Raw genomic sequence first — 20,058 nt, 5'->3', positions numbered from 1 at the left:
CCAGAAATAAATATCAAATCAGTGGAAACAAGCATTGGATAGACACCTGGAAAAAAAAGAAAATTTGATCCATACTTCACACTATATTAGAATAAACACCAAGGATCAGAGTTCTAAATATAAATCATGAAATTATCCAAGTAACAGAAGAAAATATGAGTGAATTCCTTTATAATCTGGAAGTGGGAAAAAACCTTCCTAGCTGAGACTCAAAATCCAGAGGCAGTAAAAAGAGAACTTATACGAAACTTTTAAATGTCATACACATGCACGTGAGCATAACAGACACACACACCTCACCATAATAAAGCCAAAAGATAAACGGCAAACTGGAAAAAAAATTAAAACTTAAATCAAGACAAAGTGCTAATACCTCTAAAATTTAAAACGCTCGTAATATGGGGCAGGAAGGGGAAGACCCAAAACACAACTTTTAATAGTGCAAAACATAAAAAAGGTAGTTACAGGAGAAAACATTTAAATGGTCTTTAAACATATGTAAAGACATACACTCTCCCTCATAATTACAGAGATGCATTTAAAATTAGACGGAGACACTTGACTATCAGATGGACAATAAATCCCAAAGTTCAACAACAAAGGATACAGTGAGACTGTATAGAACTGGACACTCTGCTACACTGTTGGTGGGACTGCAAAATGGTATAATCAATGGAGAGAAATTTAGTAATGTCTGGAAAAATTCCAAATGCATTTACCCTTTTACCCAGCAATCCTACTTGTAGGAATCGTTTTCAAAGATTTACTGGCAAACATATAAAATTACTTAGGTACAATGGTATTCACTGTGGCATTATTTGTAATAGCAAAAGTCTGAAAAAAACCTAGATGTACACCAATAGGGGACTGGTTGAATAAGCCATGGTACATTCCCAAATGGAGTACTATGGATCAAAAAATGAATCAGATACCTATATACTGATATGGAGTGATAAGATACAGTAAGAAAAAAAGAACAAGATATCTAACAGTATGTATATATATCACCTTTTATATTAGAAGGGGGGATAAGAACATACCATACATATGCTTAAATACATTTTTTTAGGTTTTCAAAAAGAAAGGTTAATGATATAATGAAAAGCTAATAAAAAGTCATTAATAGGAGAAGGAAGGAAACAGGATGGAAAAGACAGAGAAGCAAGATTTATCTGAATATACCTTGTTATATAATTTTGACTTGTGATCCTGAAAAGCTGAAAACTAAAACAAAGTTTATATCAAGTTGGTGATATAAAAATATAGAGAAAAGAATTATTTCACATTGCATTAGAACACAGAATTTACCATACACTTTTAGGAAAATAAAACAAGCAGAGCTATGAAGAAATTTTAAACTATATTCGGTAGTCTATAATCTAATTGTAGCAGTCAATGCTGGTATTATTTTGAAATTACTGTGAGATGATGCAAATAAGTAATTGTATCAATGATATTAGGAACCACTTAGAGAAAATATGGGGGACAGAAGAATGAATTAAATCTTCCCAAAGAGGCAAAGAGAAAACTCCAAGATGAGAGACATTTTAGGAAATAATTGACTGAGTTTTGGCAACAAGCCAGTGGCATAAAGTAAAAAAGGAGTAGGGAGGTGGGCAAAGAAACTGATTCACTTGGATTTTGACTTGGTAATTTCTATGTTGTTCTTTCATACTTTTAAAATACTGTATTGAGTACTCTCAGTTGTATTCAGCAGGAAAATCAGTCTAAATAGCCAACCATATTACCAAAAATAAACAATATCTGACACTCAAGCATAGCAAATGTTATCTATAATAATGGAAAACTGAAACCAGTGATTAGCGTGGGATAGTTATTCCCTGGCAGATGCTTTGTGATACCTTTCACAATGTTGCGCTAATATATTCTAGGACACAAAAGAATATGTAAATTAATTCACTGCTTAACCTAGAATGTAAAAGTTGCCTAACTAGCTATCATTACTGACCTAGACAGACTAATATAAAATGTAATGAGTCTGAATAATACTTAAAATAAGTTGTAACAAATACTTATGCCTCTAAAAAATATTTTTTGAGTAACAGTAATATAGTATTATTTTATTTCATGAGAATTTCTAAAAGTGTAAGAGACTGTTACAATTCAAATATGTTGAAATGATCTCCCTTTTTCTTTTTACAGTATCTTTGAATAATATGAAGCAATTTGGTATGCCCCAAACTTGAAATGAGAAACACTGCCACTACCATTGTGTTGGAATTTTCTATTATATGCAACAGAAACTAAACTTGATACAGCCTAAACCCAAATTCATTTGAATCCATTAATGAAGTAACATGTCCTTTCTTTCAAACAAAAGTACTCTTAAGTGTAATGAAAATGCATAACTCTACTTCCACACTGACTTAATGAGGTTTCCTAAAATTAAGAGATTTAAGTGGTTGGTAAATTGACCCTCAGTCACATCTTTAGAAGTGCAGCAGTGTATATATGAGCTTAAACAGAACTCTAAATGTCAATGCATTCCCTATTTCCACAATATTGCTGAATGTAGTATTTTTAACATACTACTTTTAAGCACTACGACTGATGGCTAGTTTCCTAAATCCACAGTAAGAATCTCATTAAGAGTTCAACTGAACCCTCAAAGTAAAGTGGCAATAAAGTACCTAATCAACAATAAATTTCTATGTTGCAGACTTTTAAAATATAGACACTTTTCGAGCAATATTAGTTTTATACAAAAGGTGGCTCCTCGAGTGTAATTTCTCTTGTAAGAAAATAAACTTCAATTAAAAGAACTAGAGAAGCAAGAGCAAATACATTCAAAAGCTAGCAGAAGGCAATAAATAACTAAGATCAGAGCAGAACTGAAGGAGATAGAGACACAAAAAACCCTCCAAAAAAATCAATGAATCCAGGAGCTGGTTTTTTGAAAAGATCAACAAAATTGATAGACCACTAGCAAGACTAATAAAAAGAAGAGAGAGAAGAATCAAATAGACGCAATAAAAAATGATAAAGGGGATATCACCACCGACCCCACAGAAATACAAACTACCATCAGAGAATACTATAAACACCTCTACGCAAATAAACTAGAAAATCTAGAAGAAATGGATAATTTCCTGGACACTTACACTCTCCCAAGACTAAACCAGGAAGAAGCTGAATCCCTGAATAGACCAATAGCAGGCTCTGAAATTGAGGCAATAATTAACAACCTACCAACCAAAAAAAGTCCAGGACCAGACTGATTCACAGCCGAATTCTACCAGAGGTACAAGGAGGAGTTGGTACCATTCCTTCTGAAACTATTCCAATCAACAGAAAAAGAGGGAATCCTCCCTAACTCATTTTACGAGGCCAACATCATCCTGATACCAAAGCCTGATAGAGACACAACAAAAAAGGAGAATTTTAGACCAATATCCCTGATGAACAGCGATGCAAAAATCCTCAATAAAATACTGGCAAACCGAATCCAGCAGCACATCAAAAAGCTTATCCACCATGATCAAGTGGGCTTCATCCCTGGGATGCAAGGCTGGTTCAACATACACAAATCAATAAATGTAATCCAGCATATAAACAGAACCAAAGACAAAAACCACATGATTATCTCCATAGACGCGGAAAAGGCCTTTGACAAAATTCAACAGCCCTTCATGCTAAAAACTCAATAAATTCGGTATTGATGGAGCGTATCTCAAAATAATAAGAGCTATTTATGACAAACCCACAGCCAATATTATACTGAATGGGCAAAAACTGGAAGCATTCCCTTTGAAAACTGGCACAAGACAGGGATGCCCTCTCTCACCACTCCTATTCAACATAGTGCTGGAAGTTCTGGCTAGGGCAATCAGGGAAGAGAAAGAAATAAAGGGTATTCAGGTAGGAAAATAAGAAGTCAAATTGTCCCTGTTTGCAGATGACATGATTGTATATTTAGAAAACCCCATTGTCTCAGCCCAAAATCTCCTTAAGCTGATAACCAACTTCAGCAAAGTCTCAGGATACAAAATTAATGTGCAAAAACCACAAGCATTCTTATACACCAGTAACAGACAAACAGAGAGCCAAATCATGAGTGAACTCCCATTCACAACAGCTTCAAAGAGAATAAAATACCTAGGAATCCAATTTACAAGGGATGTAAAGGACCTCTTCAAGGAGAACTACAAACCACTGCTCAGTGAAATAAGAGGACACAAACACATGGAAGAACATTCCATGCTCATGGATAGGAAGAATCAATATTGTGAAAATGGTCATACTGCCCAAGGTAATTTATAGATTCAATGCCATCCCCATTAAACTACTAATGACTTTCTTCACAGAATTGGAAAAAACTGCTTTAAAGTTCATATGGAACCAAAAAAGACCCCACACTGCCAAGACAATCCTAAGCCAAAAAGAACAAAGCTGGAGGCATCATGCTACCTGACTTCAAAGTATACTACAAGGCTACAGTAACCAAAACAGCATGGTAATGGTACCAAAACAGAGATATAGACCAAGGGAACAGAACAGAGCCCTCAGAAATAATACCACACATCTACAGCCATCTGATCTTTGACAAACCTGACAAAAACAAGAAATGGGGAAAGGATTCCCTATTTAATAAATGGTGCTGGGAAAATTGGCTAGCCATAAGTAGAAAGCTGAAACTGGATCCTTTCCTTACTCCTTATATGAAAATTAATTCAAGATGGATTAGAGACTTAAATGTTAGACCTAAAACCATAAAAACCCTAGAAGAAAACCTAGGTAACACCATTCAGGACATAGACATGGGCAAGGACTTCATGTCTAAAACACCAAAAGCAACGGCAACAAAAGTCAAAATTGACAAATGGGATCTAATTAAACTAAAGAGCTTCTGCACATCAAAAGAAACTACCATCAGAATGAACAAGCAACCTACAGAATGGGGGAAAATTTTTGCAATCTACTCATCTGACAAAGAGCTAATATCCAGAACCTATAAAGAACTCAATCAGATTTACAAGAGAAAAACAAACAACCCCATCAAAAAATGGGCAAAGGATATGAACAGACACTTCTCAAAAGAAGACATTCATTAAGCCAACACATACAGGAAAAAATGCTCATCATCACTCACTATCAGAGAAATGCAAATCAAAACCACAATGAGATACCATCTCACACCAGTTAGAATGGCAATTTTTTAAAAAATCAGGAAACAACAGGTGCTGGAGAGGATGTGGAGAAATAGGAACACTTTTACACTGTTGGTGGGACTGTAAACTAGTTCAACCACTGTGGAAAACAGTGTGGTGATTCCTCAAGGATCTAGAACTAGAAATACCATTTGACCCAGCCATCACATTACTGGGGATATACCCAAAGGATTATAAGTCATGCTGCTATAAAGACACATGCACACGTATGTTTACTGTGGCACTATTCACAATAGCAAAGACTTGGAATCAATCCAAATGTCCATCAGTGACAGACTGGATTAAGAAAATGTGGCACATATACACCATGGAATACCATCCAGCCATAAAAAAGGATGAGTTCATGTCCTTTGTAGGGACATGGATGCAGCTGGAAACCATCATTCTCAGCAAACTATTGCAAGAACAGAAAACCAAACACCACATGTTCTCACTCACAGGTGGGAATTGAATAATGAGATCACTTGGACACAGGAAGGGGAGCATCACACACCTATTGTGGGGAGGGGGTAGGGGGGAAGGATAGCATTAGGAGATAATACCTAAGGTAAATGACGAGTTAATGGGTGCAGCACACCAACAAGGCACATGTATACATATGTAACAAACCTGCACGTTGTGCACCTGTACCCTAGAACTTAAAGTATAATAATAAAAAAAAAGAAAATAAACTTCAAATTTTAATACAACAAATTCTATTTGTGGTATAATCTAAATAATGCTAATATAATTTAGAGAAAAAACAAAGGATTTAGTAACAAGGCATAAAGGGATTTTCCTTACATATGCTAAATATTACTCATTTTTAAATGGTGCCACTTGGTAACGAAATACCATAACTTTATTTGCTTGCTTTAAAGTAAACTGGCCATTCTGGAAATCAGATTTGTGTTTTAACAGATTTACGCAAGCAGTCCACTCAAGAGTGGAGCAAAATTTATCATAAATTTGACCTCATTTTATAAAATTCATGATGAAAAATTTTCCTCTTACATTATTTCATGTAATTTTAAAACTATAAACTACTTTCCCAGAAAGCTGAAATGTGCAATACTCTGAAATCGCCTAAATTGATACTGTTATTCTTAAAACATAAAATCAAATAAATGGTCATTCATATAGCACCAAAAATGTCTTTGGAAAAAACAACACTCATATCCACTTACTATCTAAGGTTTCATATAGAAAAAAAACTTTAACCCCAAATATATAAAATAAAACATGTTTATTTTACAATAGGAAGTGATAATCTAAAGTATAAGATGCTAATTTCCAAATGTATCCTGGCTTGTGTATAGTCTTGGTCAAATGATCCATTGTATCAGAAAGATAAAGAAAAAATAATCATATTTCAGTAATTCTATACATCCTAAGAGGGAAGATGGCACATTTAAGTGGTTGATAAATTTGAAAAGCTGATTAAACATAATAATCACCATGTTGGAGGAAGACATAAAAATCAGAGAACAGATTTTTTTAATATTAAAAATGTGACATGAAAATTATACCATTTTAGAAAGGAATATAAAAAGGCAGGAGTTAAAAATAGTGGGACTAATATCATAGAAAACTATCCATGAGGAAGGTCAAATTCATTTTCAACATGTAAAAAGGATAAAGAGTAGAGGTATTTAAAAAGATTCTTAATGAGACAAATGTTAAAATATGGAACCCAATCTCAGACAAATACATAGAAAGGAGTAAGGGCCAACTCTAATGTGCATAAGGTATCCCATCCTATAGCAAATCAGATATATAGGTACACTTGATGCCGTAAATTTTAAAAAAAATTGTCCATTTTGTTGCGTGTGCACCATAAATTTGAGTCAGCACCAGCGACAGCTCTGCAGTCCTCCTATGTGGTACTGATCAGGTGGTTGCAGAGCTTCAGCTCACAGCAACACAATGCAGCTGAGCAGGCAAGCACAGCCCACAGCCAGAAACAGTTCCGACTCTCCAGAACAAGACGACCTTTAAGCTTTAAGTTTCCCAGAGAAAATGAGATGCTGATGTTGAAGACGACATTACGGTAAGATGTTATTTAAATCAGTAAAAGGCTGACTTTGGAATCTTTTTCCTTTTTAAGAAAAAGTCAACGTTAAGATTAAATATATATTCAATAGCAAGTGCATGCACCAGAAATTTGCTGCAGTGTCAGTTGAGGGATATTTTTTATATATTAATTCACTTTGTAAATATATTGTTTTCCTTTAAAATGGGCACTGAAATATACAGAAAAAAACCACTTTACAAAATGTGAGGTTTATAGGTACAGTGTTGGTCTGGATTTTTCAAGTGCCTTTTACAAAGATATATTTATCCTAAAAACAAAAAGATAACATTTCGAAGAACTGCTTTAATATCTAAATAAAATCTATCCTATACACACACATTGAATTACATTACTGCAGAGATTAAAAAAAAAAAAGACACGACAGCCATTTTTTCTCATCTGAGTAAGAAAGCATATAATCAAAAATAGTAATAGCTTACAAATGCAACTCTTTATTTGCAAAGAATGCTATTTTATCATATTAAGGCTCTAGAAAGATAAATAAGAAAGAATATGGTTAGAAAAGGGGGGAGGGGGAGAGAAAATAAAGGAGAAAATGCAGGAGAGAGTAGGGAGAGAGTCTCTCTCTACCACATAGCCCAATTGAAGGATTAAGCATTTGGACTATAAATGAAGGGGAGCTTTGTTAGTTTAATCACTGGAACAATTATAAAAGGACTCAACAACAACGAGGTTTATTGAAAATTTTGCCTAATGCTAAGTGACCCATGCAGATGCCTAAACTGTATTTGCATATTAAAAGAAGGGTGTATCTGTTTGTTTCTAGGCTTTGATGGAATATCAGATATTGAAAATGTCTCTCTGCCTGTTCATCCTTCTGCTTCTCACACCTGGTATTTTATGCATTTGTCCTCTGCAATGTATATGCACAGAAAGGCACAGGCATGTGGACTGTTCAGGCAGAAATTTGACTACATTACCATCTGGACTGCAAGAGAATATTATACATTTAAACCTGTCTTATAACCACTTTACTGATCTGCATAACCAGTTAACCCAATATACCAATCTGAGGACCCTGGACATTTCAAACAACAGGCTTGAAAGCCTGCCTGCTCAGTTACCTCGGTCTCTGTGGAACATGTCTGCTGCTAACAACAACATTAAACTTCTTGACAAATCTGATACTGCTTATCAGTGGAATCTTAAATATCTGGATGTTTCTAAGAATATGCTGGAAAAGGTTGTCCTCATTAAAAATACACTAAGAAGTCTTGAGGTTCTCAACCTCAGTAGTAACAAACTTTGGACAGTTCCAACCAACATGCCCTTCAAACTACATATCGTGGACCTGTCTAATAATTCTTTGACACAAATCCTGCCAGGTACATTAATAAACCTGACAAATCTCACGCATCTCTACCTGCACAACAATAAGTTCACATTCATTCCAGACCAATCTTTTGACCAGCTCTTTCAGTTGCAAGAGATAACCCTTTACAATAACAGGTGGTCATGTGACCATAAACAAAACATTACTTACTTACTGAAGTGGATGATGGAAACAAAAGCCCAAGTGATAGGGACTCCCTGTTCTACCCAAATATCATCTTTAAAAGAACATAACATATATCCCACACCTTCCGGATTTACCTCAAGCTTATTCACTGTAAGTGGGATGCAGACAGTGGACACCATTAACTCTCTGAGTGTGGTAACTCAACCCAAAGTGACCAAAATCCCCAAACAATATCGAACAAAGGAAACAACGTTTGGTGCCACTCTAAGCAAAGACACCACCTTTACTAGCACTGATAAGGCTTTTGTGCCCTATCCAGAAGATACATCCACAGAGACTATCAATTCACATGAAGCAGCAGCTGCAACTCTAACTATTCATCTCCAAGATGGAATGGTTACAAACACAAGCCTCACTAGCTCAACAAAATCATCCCCAACACCCATGACCCTAAGTATCACTAGTGGCATGCCAAATAATTTCTCTGAAATGCCTCAACAAAGCACAACCCTTAACTTACGGAGGGAAGAGACAACCACAAACGTAAAGACTCAATTACCTTCTGTGGCAAATGCTTGGAAAGTAAATGCTTCATTTCTCTTAATGCTCAATGTTGTGGTCATGCTGGCTGTCTGAGGGTCTGCATTTTCTGAAACTAATGAAAGCACTCCTCCCTGATGTACAGTTGGGAAAATATGTCCATATCTAACCAGTGATTCAAGCTATATTAAGTATTCAAGAAAGCCAGTCTTAACATTTCTGACTCTGATGTAAATGAAGTAACTTGTCTTAAATAAAAGAAATGCACAATGCCTTGGTACTTGCTGCTATTTTACTGTCTTAATTAAGTAAACTAATGAGTTTCTTTTATAAAAAAAAAGAAATGTTTTCTTTTTAAGGCTTCAATTTATTGCACAAAATATAAAGCATCTAAACTTTAATATGTATTTTATGTATGTTTACACTGTCAAACATCTGGAAAATAAAAGGTCTATGCTCATAACTGTGTCATTTGGCTTTCTAGTCATATCAACTTTAGCAGAATAAAAATGACCTCACCATTTTTGTTCTAGGGTACCTTGGTAAAATCTTTAAGGTAAATAAAACGGTGGTAGTATCCAAGGATTTTGTCACTGAAGTAAAATCGCAGCTGCCATCCCATGAATGGTTATATTACATTATTATTTTACAGACAAGTCATAATTGTTTTAAATCTAAATGATGTCCTGCTTCTGAGGAACTCTTGGCTACTTCACAGATTATATAATGGACAAAAGCTCTTCAAAAAGCTAGAAGACACTAGGTTTTGCATTTTAATAAGAAAAGTTTAATGGTTTTGTTTTTTGCATGTAAAAAAAGTGTTAAAACCACAATGAAAAAATTTAAAAACACGTAAAAAAGCAGTTTTAGTGCAGATTTACCACATCATTAATGGAAAATTTAAATATTTATAAAATTAAAATCCTACTACATGAAGAAGAAAATTTGTATTTTGCAAATCAGAAATCAGAATGTGACTTACCTAAATTAAACATAAGATTAGCTTAAGAATAAAATCATTGAGTCTGACCAACTTGGGCAGCACTGAGGGAGGAAGAGAGGAAGGAGAGAGAGAAAGGGAAAAGGGCATTTGGTACTACAACCATGTGGTGAACCCAATAAAACAGACTGAGGACTAAGGCTAGGCATGGGACAGATCTTGACACTCCAAACCACACTGGAACTCCAACTAAAAGATAATCACTGAGAAATTTTCTACAAATATGAAAGTTAGCCACCTTATGAATTAGTAACAAACATAAGAAACAGCCACAAGGCAGCAAAAGAAGTCCTGAAACAGGATAGATTAAAATGCAAGATAGGAAAACTGAGATGGATGAGACACAAATGTGGTATTTAATTTGGGAGATGTAAGGCAGAATCTCATTTCAAGCATTTCTAGAGGTGGGAAAAAACTATAGAAAGGAATTTTTATGTTCCTTCCTAAAAACTTTAAAAAATTCAGATAGCCTCCTTTGCTGGTTTAGGAACATTTCTATTGAGAGAGAGAAAAGTAACAACATTTTAATGTGGGTTTTTTTTTTTTTTTTTTTTTTTTTTTTTTTGCTTTTTAAAGACCAGGATTATGGAAAAATTACCATCAAGCTTCAACAAAAGAGTCCTCTTTTATGCTGTCTAGTACAGTGGCTCTTGAACATTTTCTGCCCTAGCAAACCTGATTGGCTCACTGTGTCAGGGAATGTCACCATGAAGAAACAGGATTATTTGAAAAAGTCCCCTAAATGATTTTAAAATGCATTACCTCTCTATATGGGGAGGCTATCTCCACTCCCTCCCAAACACTGATTAGTACCTTCACCATCCATGATAGGGACTAATTGCTTAGATAATCCCTACTCTACCATATACTTGTGTATTATTTAAAAAAACATATACACCGACTTCCACAGAAAGTAGTTTTTTTTTTTTTTCTTTGAGACGAAGTCTAGCTCTTATCCCCCAGGCTGGAGTGCAATGGCGCAATCTCAGCTCACTGCAACCTCCCCCTCCCGGGTTCAAGCAATTCTCCTGCCTCAGCCTCCCAAGTATCTGGGATTACAGACACCTGCCACCACACCCGACTAATTTTAGTATTTTCAGTAGAGACGGGACTTCACCATGTTGGCCAGACTGGTCTCAAACTCCTGACCTCAGGTGATTCGCCTGCCTCGGCCTCCCAAAGTTCTGGGATTACAGGCATGAGCCACCGTGCCCGCCCAGAAAGTAGGTTTCTTAGAGGTAACTGTCTTTTCCTCTGAGGATACCAAAAATTCAATGCTGTCTTAGAATTTTTAGGGAGAAAACTAATAAGAAAGTCAAATTACGGACTACTGCATTAGGAGCACCTATGGATTATGTCAACCCTACAGACATGTCTGCAAAATGCATAGTCTAACTTGGTAAATTTACAAGTACAATATATGTCAACTACTCAGACTCTAGGTCCTTAGACAGAAGTATTATCTAGCCTTAAAGTAAAGTTGACCCTTGAACAACATGGGCACACTTATACATAATTTTTTTCAACCAAACGCAGATTGAAAGTACAGTATTTGTGGGATGTGAAACCCACATACTGTATAAATAGGTTCCATAAGGAAGCACATTCCTCAGGGCCGATTTTGGGATTCGAATATGTGCAGATTTTGGTATACACAGGGGTCTGCTAACCAATCCCCGAGATATACTGAGGGAAACTATAATTAGATAGTATTCCCTTCCAAAGAAATTGTATTCTTATTATTAACAGAAAAAGGCTCATTATTTGCCACTAAGTACTACTATATTACTGGCTCCAGAAAAATTTCAAAATGTATTAGTCCTCAGCATCTATCTCTCAAGCACATCAAATATGTATGCATATGTGTACAGATATACACATACCTATATACACATATATCTATATCTATCTCCACCCATCCATCCCTAAGGCTTGACTCTACTTTACAGGAAATTTGCCTCTGCTGCTTCTCAGCTGTATGACCACAGACAAGTTATTTCACTGCTCTAAGTCACAGTTTCCTCATCTATAAAATGGGCTAGCAGAACTCACAGTGTTTTTTTTTTTCTGAAGATTAAATAACATAATTCACATAAACCCTTCAAAGTGTCTTGGCTCACCTATATTCCTAGATGCAGTAATGTTGTTGTTGTGAGGATTATTATGACATCTGTATGTCCAAACCCAATGCTATGAGAAATTCCCATATATGGAAACATTTCAGCTCTACATACTGAAAGCAAGGGAATGCAAGGATGTGCTTGCTTTAGTCTCTTCTCTGCTAGAAACCAGGTTTAGATCAGTGAAATAGGGACCCAGAAGAAAGTCAGAAAGACATTCACTTATCACAGCAGAATGAGAAGATGTCTTCTATGGCTAACTTAAAAGATCACAAATATGTGCCATTCAGTATCTTCCATAATGATGCTATCAAACAGCAGTAAATTCCTTTAATCCCAAAAATGTCAGACAAGAGTTAACCTAAAATCTTTCATAAAATTATTCCTTATAAAATATACTTTAAGAACTAGATAAAAGAATGTATTACACACTACCACCCAACATCTTGTTGGTGAAGAGTAACTTATATTTCTATTAAAATCACTATCAGAACAAGGATGCCCACTATTGCCAATCTTTTTAACAATATTTGGGAAATTTCAAAACAAAAAAAAACAGAAATAACAGATATTGGCAACAAATAATTAGAAAATTATGGGAAAAAATATACAATGTCAAGAAGTAACATTAACATGAAATATGCAAGATCAAAAGGGAAAAATCTGAAAAATATTAATGAGAAGTATAAACTAAGACTTGATGCAGATGACAAACTAAGGTCTCTCCATTCATTCATTCTTTCACTCAACAAATATTCAGTCAGCACTTGGAACATATGGAACACTAAGGTACAGAGGACTTCGGTGGGATACTATAAAGTTGCAATTATTTCTAGTATAGTTTATAGATTAAGGCAATTCTGAAAAATATTCCAATGAGAAACATTTTGGAACCTTAAATCCACTTAGAAACATAAGCAAGAATAGAAAAAGAAGTAAACACTACAGTTATATTAGCCTATTTATTTATTTATTTCATACAGAGTCTTGCTCTGTTACCCAGGCTAGAATGCAGTGGTACGATCTTGGCTCACTGCATCCTCCACTTCCTGGGTTCAAGCAATTCTTCTGCTTCAGCCTCCTGAGTAGCTAAGACTACAGGTGTGTGCCACCACGCCCGGCTAATTTTTGTATTTTTAGTAGAGATCGGGTTTCACCATGTTGGCCAGGCTGGTCTTGAACTCCTGACCTCAGGTGATCTGCTTGCCTCGGCCTCCCAAAGTGCTGGGATTTCAGACGTGAGCGACCATGCCCAGCCGATATTAGCTTTTCTTGAGAGAGAAACATATATCAGCCATAATAATTAGGACAGAATGACAGTGGCATAAAAATAGAAAGATAACCACAATACAGAAACAACAGCACAATAAGAGCGCAGATACACAGAAGAACTGAATATGTGACCAAGCTTTACTTACTAGCTGTGTCACTTCAGCAAATTAGGTTTCTGTGCCTCTATTTCCTTACAGGTGGTTGTGAGAAGAAAATGAGAAAATACAGATAAAGTGTTTAGAACACTGCCTAGCACATAGTAAATTCTCAAACATTGTTTGCTGTGGAAAGAAAAATCAGAAACCAAAGGGGAAGAGAAAGACTCAATAAATGAGATGAGGAAATTGGAAAAAGGTTCAGTTTAACACTCACTTCATGTGATACACTGACAAAGTGAAAGAAAACATGAACAAGGAAGTCATAAAACCAGCAGAAGAATTTAAAAATATTTGTAAGTCTTCAGGTGGAAGGCTATTTAATTATAAAAAAAATCACAAAGAAATTATCAACAGATTGGTCTATACAAAATCCCCATTATGCTGAAACAACCAGCCTGATAAAAATATTCAAATAAAATGGTGTAAAGGAGGTTGTTAATCAGGAGCTCATAAAATTGATGAGAAAAAAATCTTAAAATTCGCAATAAATAAATGGGCAAAGGACATAAAAAGAATGTTTACAAGATATGAAACACTATGATTAATATATGGGAATATGGCCAACCACATAATTGAGAAAAGCAATAAAAATGTGATATCATTTTTCACTATTAAAATAGCAAGCAATTAAAAAAAATAAAAACCAACGATGGGGAAGGTAGAATGAAATGGCCATGTTCACATATTGGCACAATTCTTTGGGAAAGCAATCTGGCAACGAAATTTTAAAAAAGTAAGATATTTTAACTTTTGTCTACAGTTAAGGTATTTAAAATTTCGCCTATAGGTAAATCACAGCATTCTTTCTAACAAGAAAAACTGAAACAATGATAAATATCCACTATTGGGAAATTAAGTAAACGATGACCCACTGACCAGAATATGTGGCCAATAAAAATATTTATGAAGAGTTTTTTAAAGTGTGAAATGTGGAAAATGCAAATATTAGAAAAATAAGAAAAAATTACAGGACATAGAGCCATGTATTAAAAAGTAACAAAAAGAAACATGCCAAAATGCTAATACTGCAGACCAAGCATATATTATTACCTGCCTTGTCCTTGAAATAGCCAAGAGATCTAAGAAAAGAACTATTGAAATGTTTGTCTAGGGCATCCAGACTGAGTAAGAAAATAAGAGAAATAAGAAGACACAGATGAACTGTGTACCAACCCTTCCCTTTCAATAATTTCTCGTATCTCAGAATAAAATCTAAATTCTTAATATGGTTTACTGCATGATCAGGATCTTGCTTCCCTTTAGAGTATCATCTTAAAATTTTCCAGCTCTCTAACATTTTATAGTTCAAACAAACAAAATATCCTCTGCCCCTCAATCACCATGTTTCGTGTCACTAGGCTTTCAGACAAGCTGCATGTCCTCTCTTCCTCTTCTTGCCCTCTCAAACCCTACTCATCCTTTTGATTTCAGCTTAGACATTCACTTGCCCCTAGAAGTTTGGTTTTTTTGACCATCTTTATCTGCGTTTATAAATAAAAGAATGAATTAACATAGATCAAAGATGTGACTAGTGGACTAACAATGACCTACTTAGGTCAGACCAAGTCAAACCTGATAGTCTTATTCTAGAGTCTAAGTTTCTTTCATTTATTTCAAAGTTAACAGCTTCAAAGTCCTGAGAAAAGAGAGATCAAAGAAAAGGTAAGAATGAGGGAGGATTTGGCTAGGCTACTACTAGTCATATAAGAAACTAGTTCTGGGTCAGGCACCACGGCTCACGCCTGTAACTTCGATAATTTGGGAGGCCAAGGTGGGTGGATCATTTGAGGTCAGGAGTTTGAGACCAGCCTGGTCAACATGATGAAACCCTATCGCTACTAAAAATATAAAAATTAGTTGGCCATGGTGGCAGGCACCTATAATCCTAGCTACTCAGGAGACTGAGGCAGGAGAATCACTTGAACCCGGGAGGCGGACGTTGCAGTGAGCCAAGGTCGCGCCACTGCACTCCGGCCTGGGTGACAAGAGCAAGACTCTGTCTCCCCCTCAAAAAAAAAAAAAAAAAAACAAACCTAGTTCTGGGCACTGTGGAGTTACCTTTGGAACAATTCTAGAGAAAGGTTAATTCTGATACCCGTGAACAATTCAGTATAGAAAATTGTTCGAGGGAAGTTAGCAGAGAAGTAGAAACAAATGTCACCTTAAGGTGTCACTAATGTGTTAAGCAGATTAGTACATTTCACACTTAGAAAACTGTGGTGCAAAGTGAGGTCTTTAAGAAGTTCAACTTTTAAGAAATGCCAGTTTGGTTCAATAGCCCCAACTTCATTAAACATATTTAAGAGCCAGGTGAGACGCATGCTCAACACACCCATTTATCCTTATCTAGAAAGCCTGGCCTGAGATTCTGAATCTAAATTTCTGGAAAGTTACTGATGAGCCTAGGAGCAGTGGCTCATGCCTGTAATCCCAGCACATTGGGAGGCCAAGGTGGGCAGATTGCTTGAGCTCTGAGCCCAGCAAACCCTGTCTCTATAAAAAAAAAATACAAAAAGTAGCCAAGTGTGGTGGCATGTGCCTGTAGTCCCAGCTATTTGGGAGGCTGAGGTGGGAGGATGGCTTGAGTCCAGGAGGCAGATGTTACAGTGAGCTGAGATCATGCCACTGTACTCTAGCCTGGGTGACAGAGCCAGACCCTGTGTCACACACACACACACACACACACACACACACACACACACACACACAAAGTTACAAATGAGATCAAAGCACAGAAATTAAACATACATACACACTCACTAAAAACAGGAAAACTGCTTTGCTCCTGTCTGATCAAAATAATTCTAACTATATTGGTGGTTTAATAGCAAAGCATGACATAAAGTTTATCACCTGTGTGTGTTTTTACCTTGGGCAAGTGATTAAATGTGTCCTCTGATAAAAAATATGGTTAAGAACATATATTCCAGAGGTGTTTTAAGGAATAGATTAAAACACGTATATTAAAGCACTTTGGGGGTGCTATATAGCCATTTTAATGATTACTATCCTTTGTACAAGAGATTCTTGGATAATTAACAAGATTAGAAGTGAAAATGACTGAAACAGTAATAGTAGTTTCCCATATATCCGACATCTTCAGTTATGCTTCAAATAATTAATTTACAAGGTTTGCTATTTATCCCCTGAAAAAAATTATTTAGCAGTAAAAAATTAGATGTCTGAATATTTCACATAGATACCAGAAGGCTAAAGATCAATAAATCTAATTAAATACTCACACCAGGAAATGCAGTTTTTCACTTTGTATTATTTTGTTGCCCCTAGTCACAGGTGAAACATACTAAATGCTTCTGGAAGGCTGATGGAATTCGCATGAATGTCAAATGCTTGCCTCAACAGAAAATAAACTAAGACTTAATGGCTTTTCATTGAGAAAGAAGAAAAACAAAACATAAGGGAAGACAAGGATGCCATACACCACAATAACCACTGGAAAAGCCCTAATTTGCCATCCAAAGCCTCAGCGACCACTATCACATTTGAGATATTATGTAGTGTAAGAGTAACTGGTATACAACCACATCCATTTATGAGTTCTATTATTTAGACATTAAATACTCAGCTGTATTTCCTCATACCAATGACAAATAATCTAAGAAAGCAAACAATTGTTTAAAAACAGTTTCACCTATTTATAGGATCTAAAATTTCCTCATGGTATGGCTTTTCCACAAGATCACATGACATTTTTTTTTTTTTTGCTTTAACAAAATATACTTGGATAAAGTATTATGAGTCTCTTGCCTCGACTTTAAATTCTACAAAAAAAGGTGCAGATCATTAAACATGAGCTTAGAGACACTTTGTAAAAGCCAAAGTCTCTTTAAAACATATTAAAATAGGCTGGGCGCAGTGGCTCACGCCTGTAAGCACTTTGGCCAAGTGCTGGCCAAGAAGGGCAGATTACCTGACGTCAGGACTTGGAGACCAGCCTGGCCAACAGGAGAATAACCTGTCTCTACTAAGAATACATAAATGAGCCAGGCATGTTGGCACGCACCTGTAATCCAGCTACTCAGGAGGCTGAGGCAGGAGAATCACTTGAACCCAGGAGGTGGAGGTTGCAGGGAGCCGAGATTGCTCCACTGCACTCCACCCTGGGCAACAGAGCAAGACACTGTCTCAAAACAAAAAACAACAAAAAAGCATATTAAAAGTATCAAGGAATCACTTAAAATTAGTAAAAAAAAATATACATTAACTATGAGTTCACTATAAACTGATTTTAAATTTAAACATAAATGTCATACATGATACACCTCATTTTCTGTATATTTCTTCAAAGTAGTCATGTTGGATCGCTATACTTTTACTCCAATGATACCATCACTACTGAAAACAACTCCGGGGCCGTTCCTTTCAAATACCACTAAGAGCTAGTTTACAAGTTATATAACAAAACTTTTCTTTTTTTAAGACAGGGTCTCACTGTCACCCAGGCTGGAGTGCAGCCTTGACCTCCTAGGCTAAAGTGATTCTCCAGCCTCAGCCTCACAAGCAGCTGAAACTACAGGCTCTCGCCACCACTCTCTACTAATTTTTTATACAGATGGAGTTTCATCATGTTGCCTAGGTTTGTCTCAAGCTCCTGGGCTCAAGCAATCCACCTGCCTTGGCTTCCCAAAGTGCTGGGACTACAAGTGTGAGTCACCATGTCCAGCAGAAAAACCTTATCTTAAACAAAAAACAGTATCACTAAACGTGACATTTTGTCTTGCTTATCAAAAAATTTCAAGTGTGAAGATTTTCCACATTCTACAAGAATGTATTTCAGACTTTGACAACACTTCCAAAAAATTATTTCCCTAAAATGTTGTGCTCAAAGGTGGCACAGTTTGAACTCAGCGCATTACCTCCAATGGCGACTCTTCTGAGATGAACAATGTTCATTTGGATGCATTTATTCTTACAGCTTGTTTCAGAATTTTTCCACTTTTTTTTTTAAAGACAGAGTCTCACTCTGTCTTGCCCAGGTGGGAGTGCAGTGGTGCAATCTCAGTTCACTGCAACCTCCGCCTCCTAGGTTCAAGCGATTCTCCTGTCTCAGCCTCCCAAGTAGCTGGGACTATAGCCATGTGCCACCACACTTGGCTATTTATTTATTAAGATGGAGTCTCATGCTGTCACCCAGGCTGGAGTGCAGTGGTGTTATCCTGGCTCACTGCAACCTCTGCCTCCCGGGCTCAAGCGATTCTCCCGCCTCAACCTCCTGAGTAGCTGGGATTACAGGCACGCACAGCATGCCCGGCTAATTTTTGTATTTTTAGTAGAGATGGGGTTTTGCCATGTTGGCCAGGCTGGTCACGAACTCCTGACCTCAAGTGATCTGCCCGTCTCGGCCTTCCAATGTGCTGGGATTACAGGCGTGAGCCACCACGCCCTGCCTCCACATTGTTTTATAGACTTAAACTTCATAATTATATCTCAATGGATTATTTCCTTTGAGGATTAAACACTTAAACTGAAATAAATGAACCACAGTTGATTCAAGAAAACAACTTTTGGCAAGGCATAGTGGCTTATGCCCGTAATCCTAGCACTTTGGGATACCAAAGCAGGTGGATCACCTGAGGTCAGGAGTTCCATGAGACCAGCCTGGCCAACCCCATCTCTATAAAAAAATACAAAAATTAGGTCAGGCACGGTGGCTCATGCCTGTAATCCCAGCATTTTGGGAGGCCAAGGCAGGCAGATCACTTCAGGTCAGGAGCTCAAGACCAGCCTGGCCAACATGGTGAAACCCCATCTCTACTAAAAATAAAAAACTTAGCTGGGCATGGTGGCACATGCCTGTAATCCCAGCTACTCAGGAGACTGAGGCAGGAGAAGCGCTTGAACCTTGGTGGGGCGGAGGTTGCAGTGAGCTGAGATCTCGCCATTGCACTCCAGGCTGGGTGACATAGTGAGACTTTATCTCCAAAAAAAAAAGAAAAAACAAAACAAAAATTAGCCAGGTGTGGTGGTGCATGCCTGTAATCCCAGCTACTCAAGAGGCTGAGGCAGGAGAATTGCTTGCTTCCAGGAGGCAGAGTTTGCAGTGAGCAGAGTGTGCGCCACTGCATTCCAGCCTAGGTGATAAGAGTGAGACTTGGTCTCAAAACAAACAAACAATAACAAAAATCTTTTTACAGAGCAACAGATGGATTGCAACCACTATCATTTTTTGTATGTGTCAAGTCATAATCACCATATTATTCAGAATGTATCAATCACTAAATTATC

The 20,058-nt window shown here is 36.6% G+C and overlaps 2 protein-coding genes across 3 annotated transcripts in view; one reads left to right on the top strand and one right to left on the bottom strand.

Moving 5' to 3' along the window:
- The window catches only part of NF1 (neurofibromin 1), a 287,975-nt gene that overhangs the window by 73,220 nt on the left and 194,697 nt on the right, over positions 1 to 20,058 (bottom strand). The window lies entirely within an intron of this gene.
- OMG (oligodendrocyte myelin glycoprotein) lies at positions 6,050 to 9,984 on the top strand. Its single transcript, XM_008010956.3, has 2 exons — positions 6,050 to 7,218; positions 8,030 to 9,984. Exon 2 carries the CDS (start codon positions 8,036 to 8,038, stop codon positions 9,356 to 9,358), a length of 1,323 nt encoding a protein of 440 aa, XP_008009147.2. The 5' UTR covers positions 6,050 to 7,218; positions 8,030 to 8,035; the 3' UTR covers positions 9,359 to 9,984.

This window comes from Chlorocebus sabaeus, chromosome 16, assembly GCF_047675955.1.
Source record: "Chlorocebus sabaeus isolate Y175 chromosome 16, mChlSab1.0.hap1, whole genome shotgun sequence".
Taxonomy (NCBI): domain Eukaryota; kingdom Metazoa; phylum Chordata; class Mammalia; order Primates; family Cercopithecidae; genus Chlorocebus; species Chlorocebus sabaeus.
The sequence above is the reverse complement of the archived record's forward strand: the minus strand, read 5'-3'. Positions and strand labels throughout refer to the sequence as shown.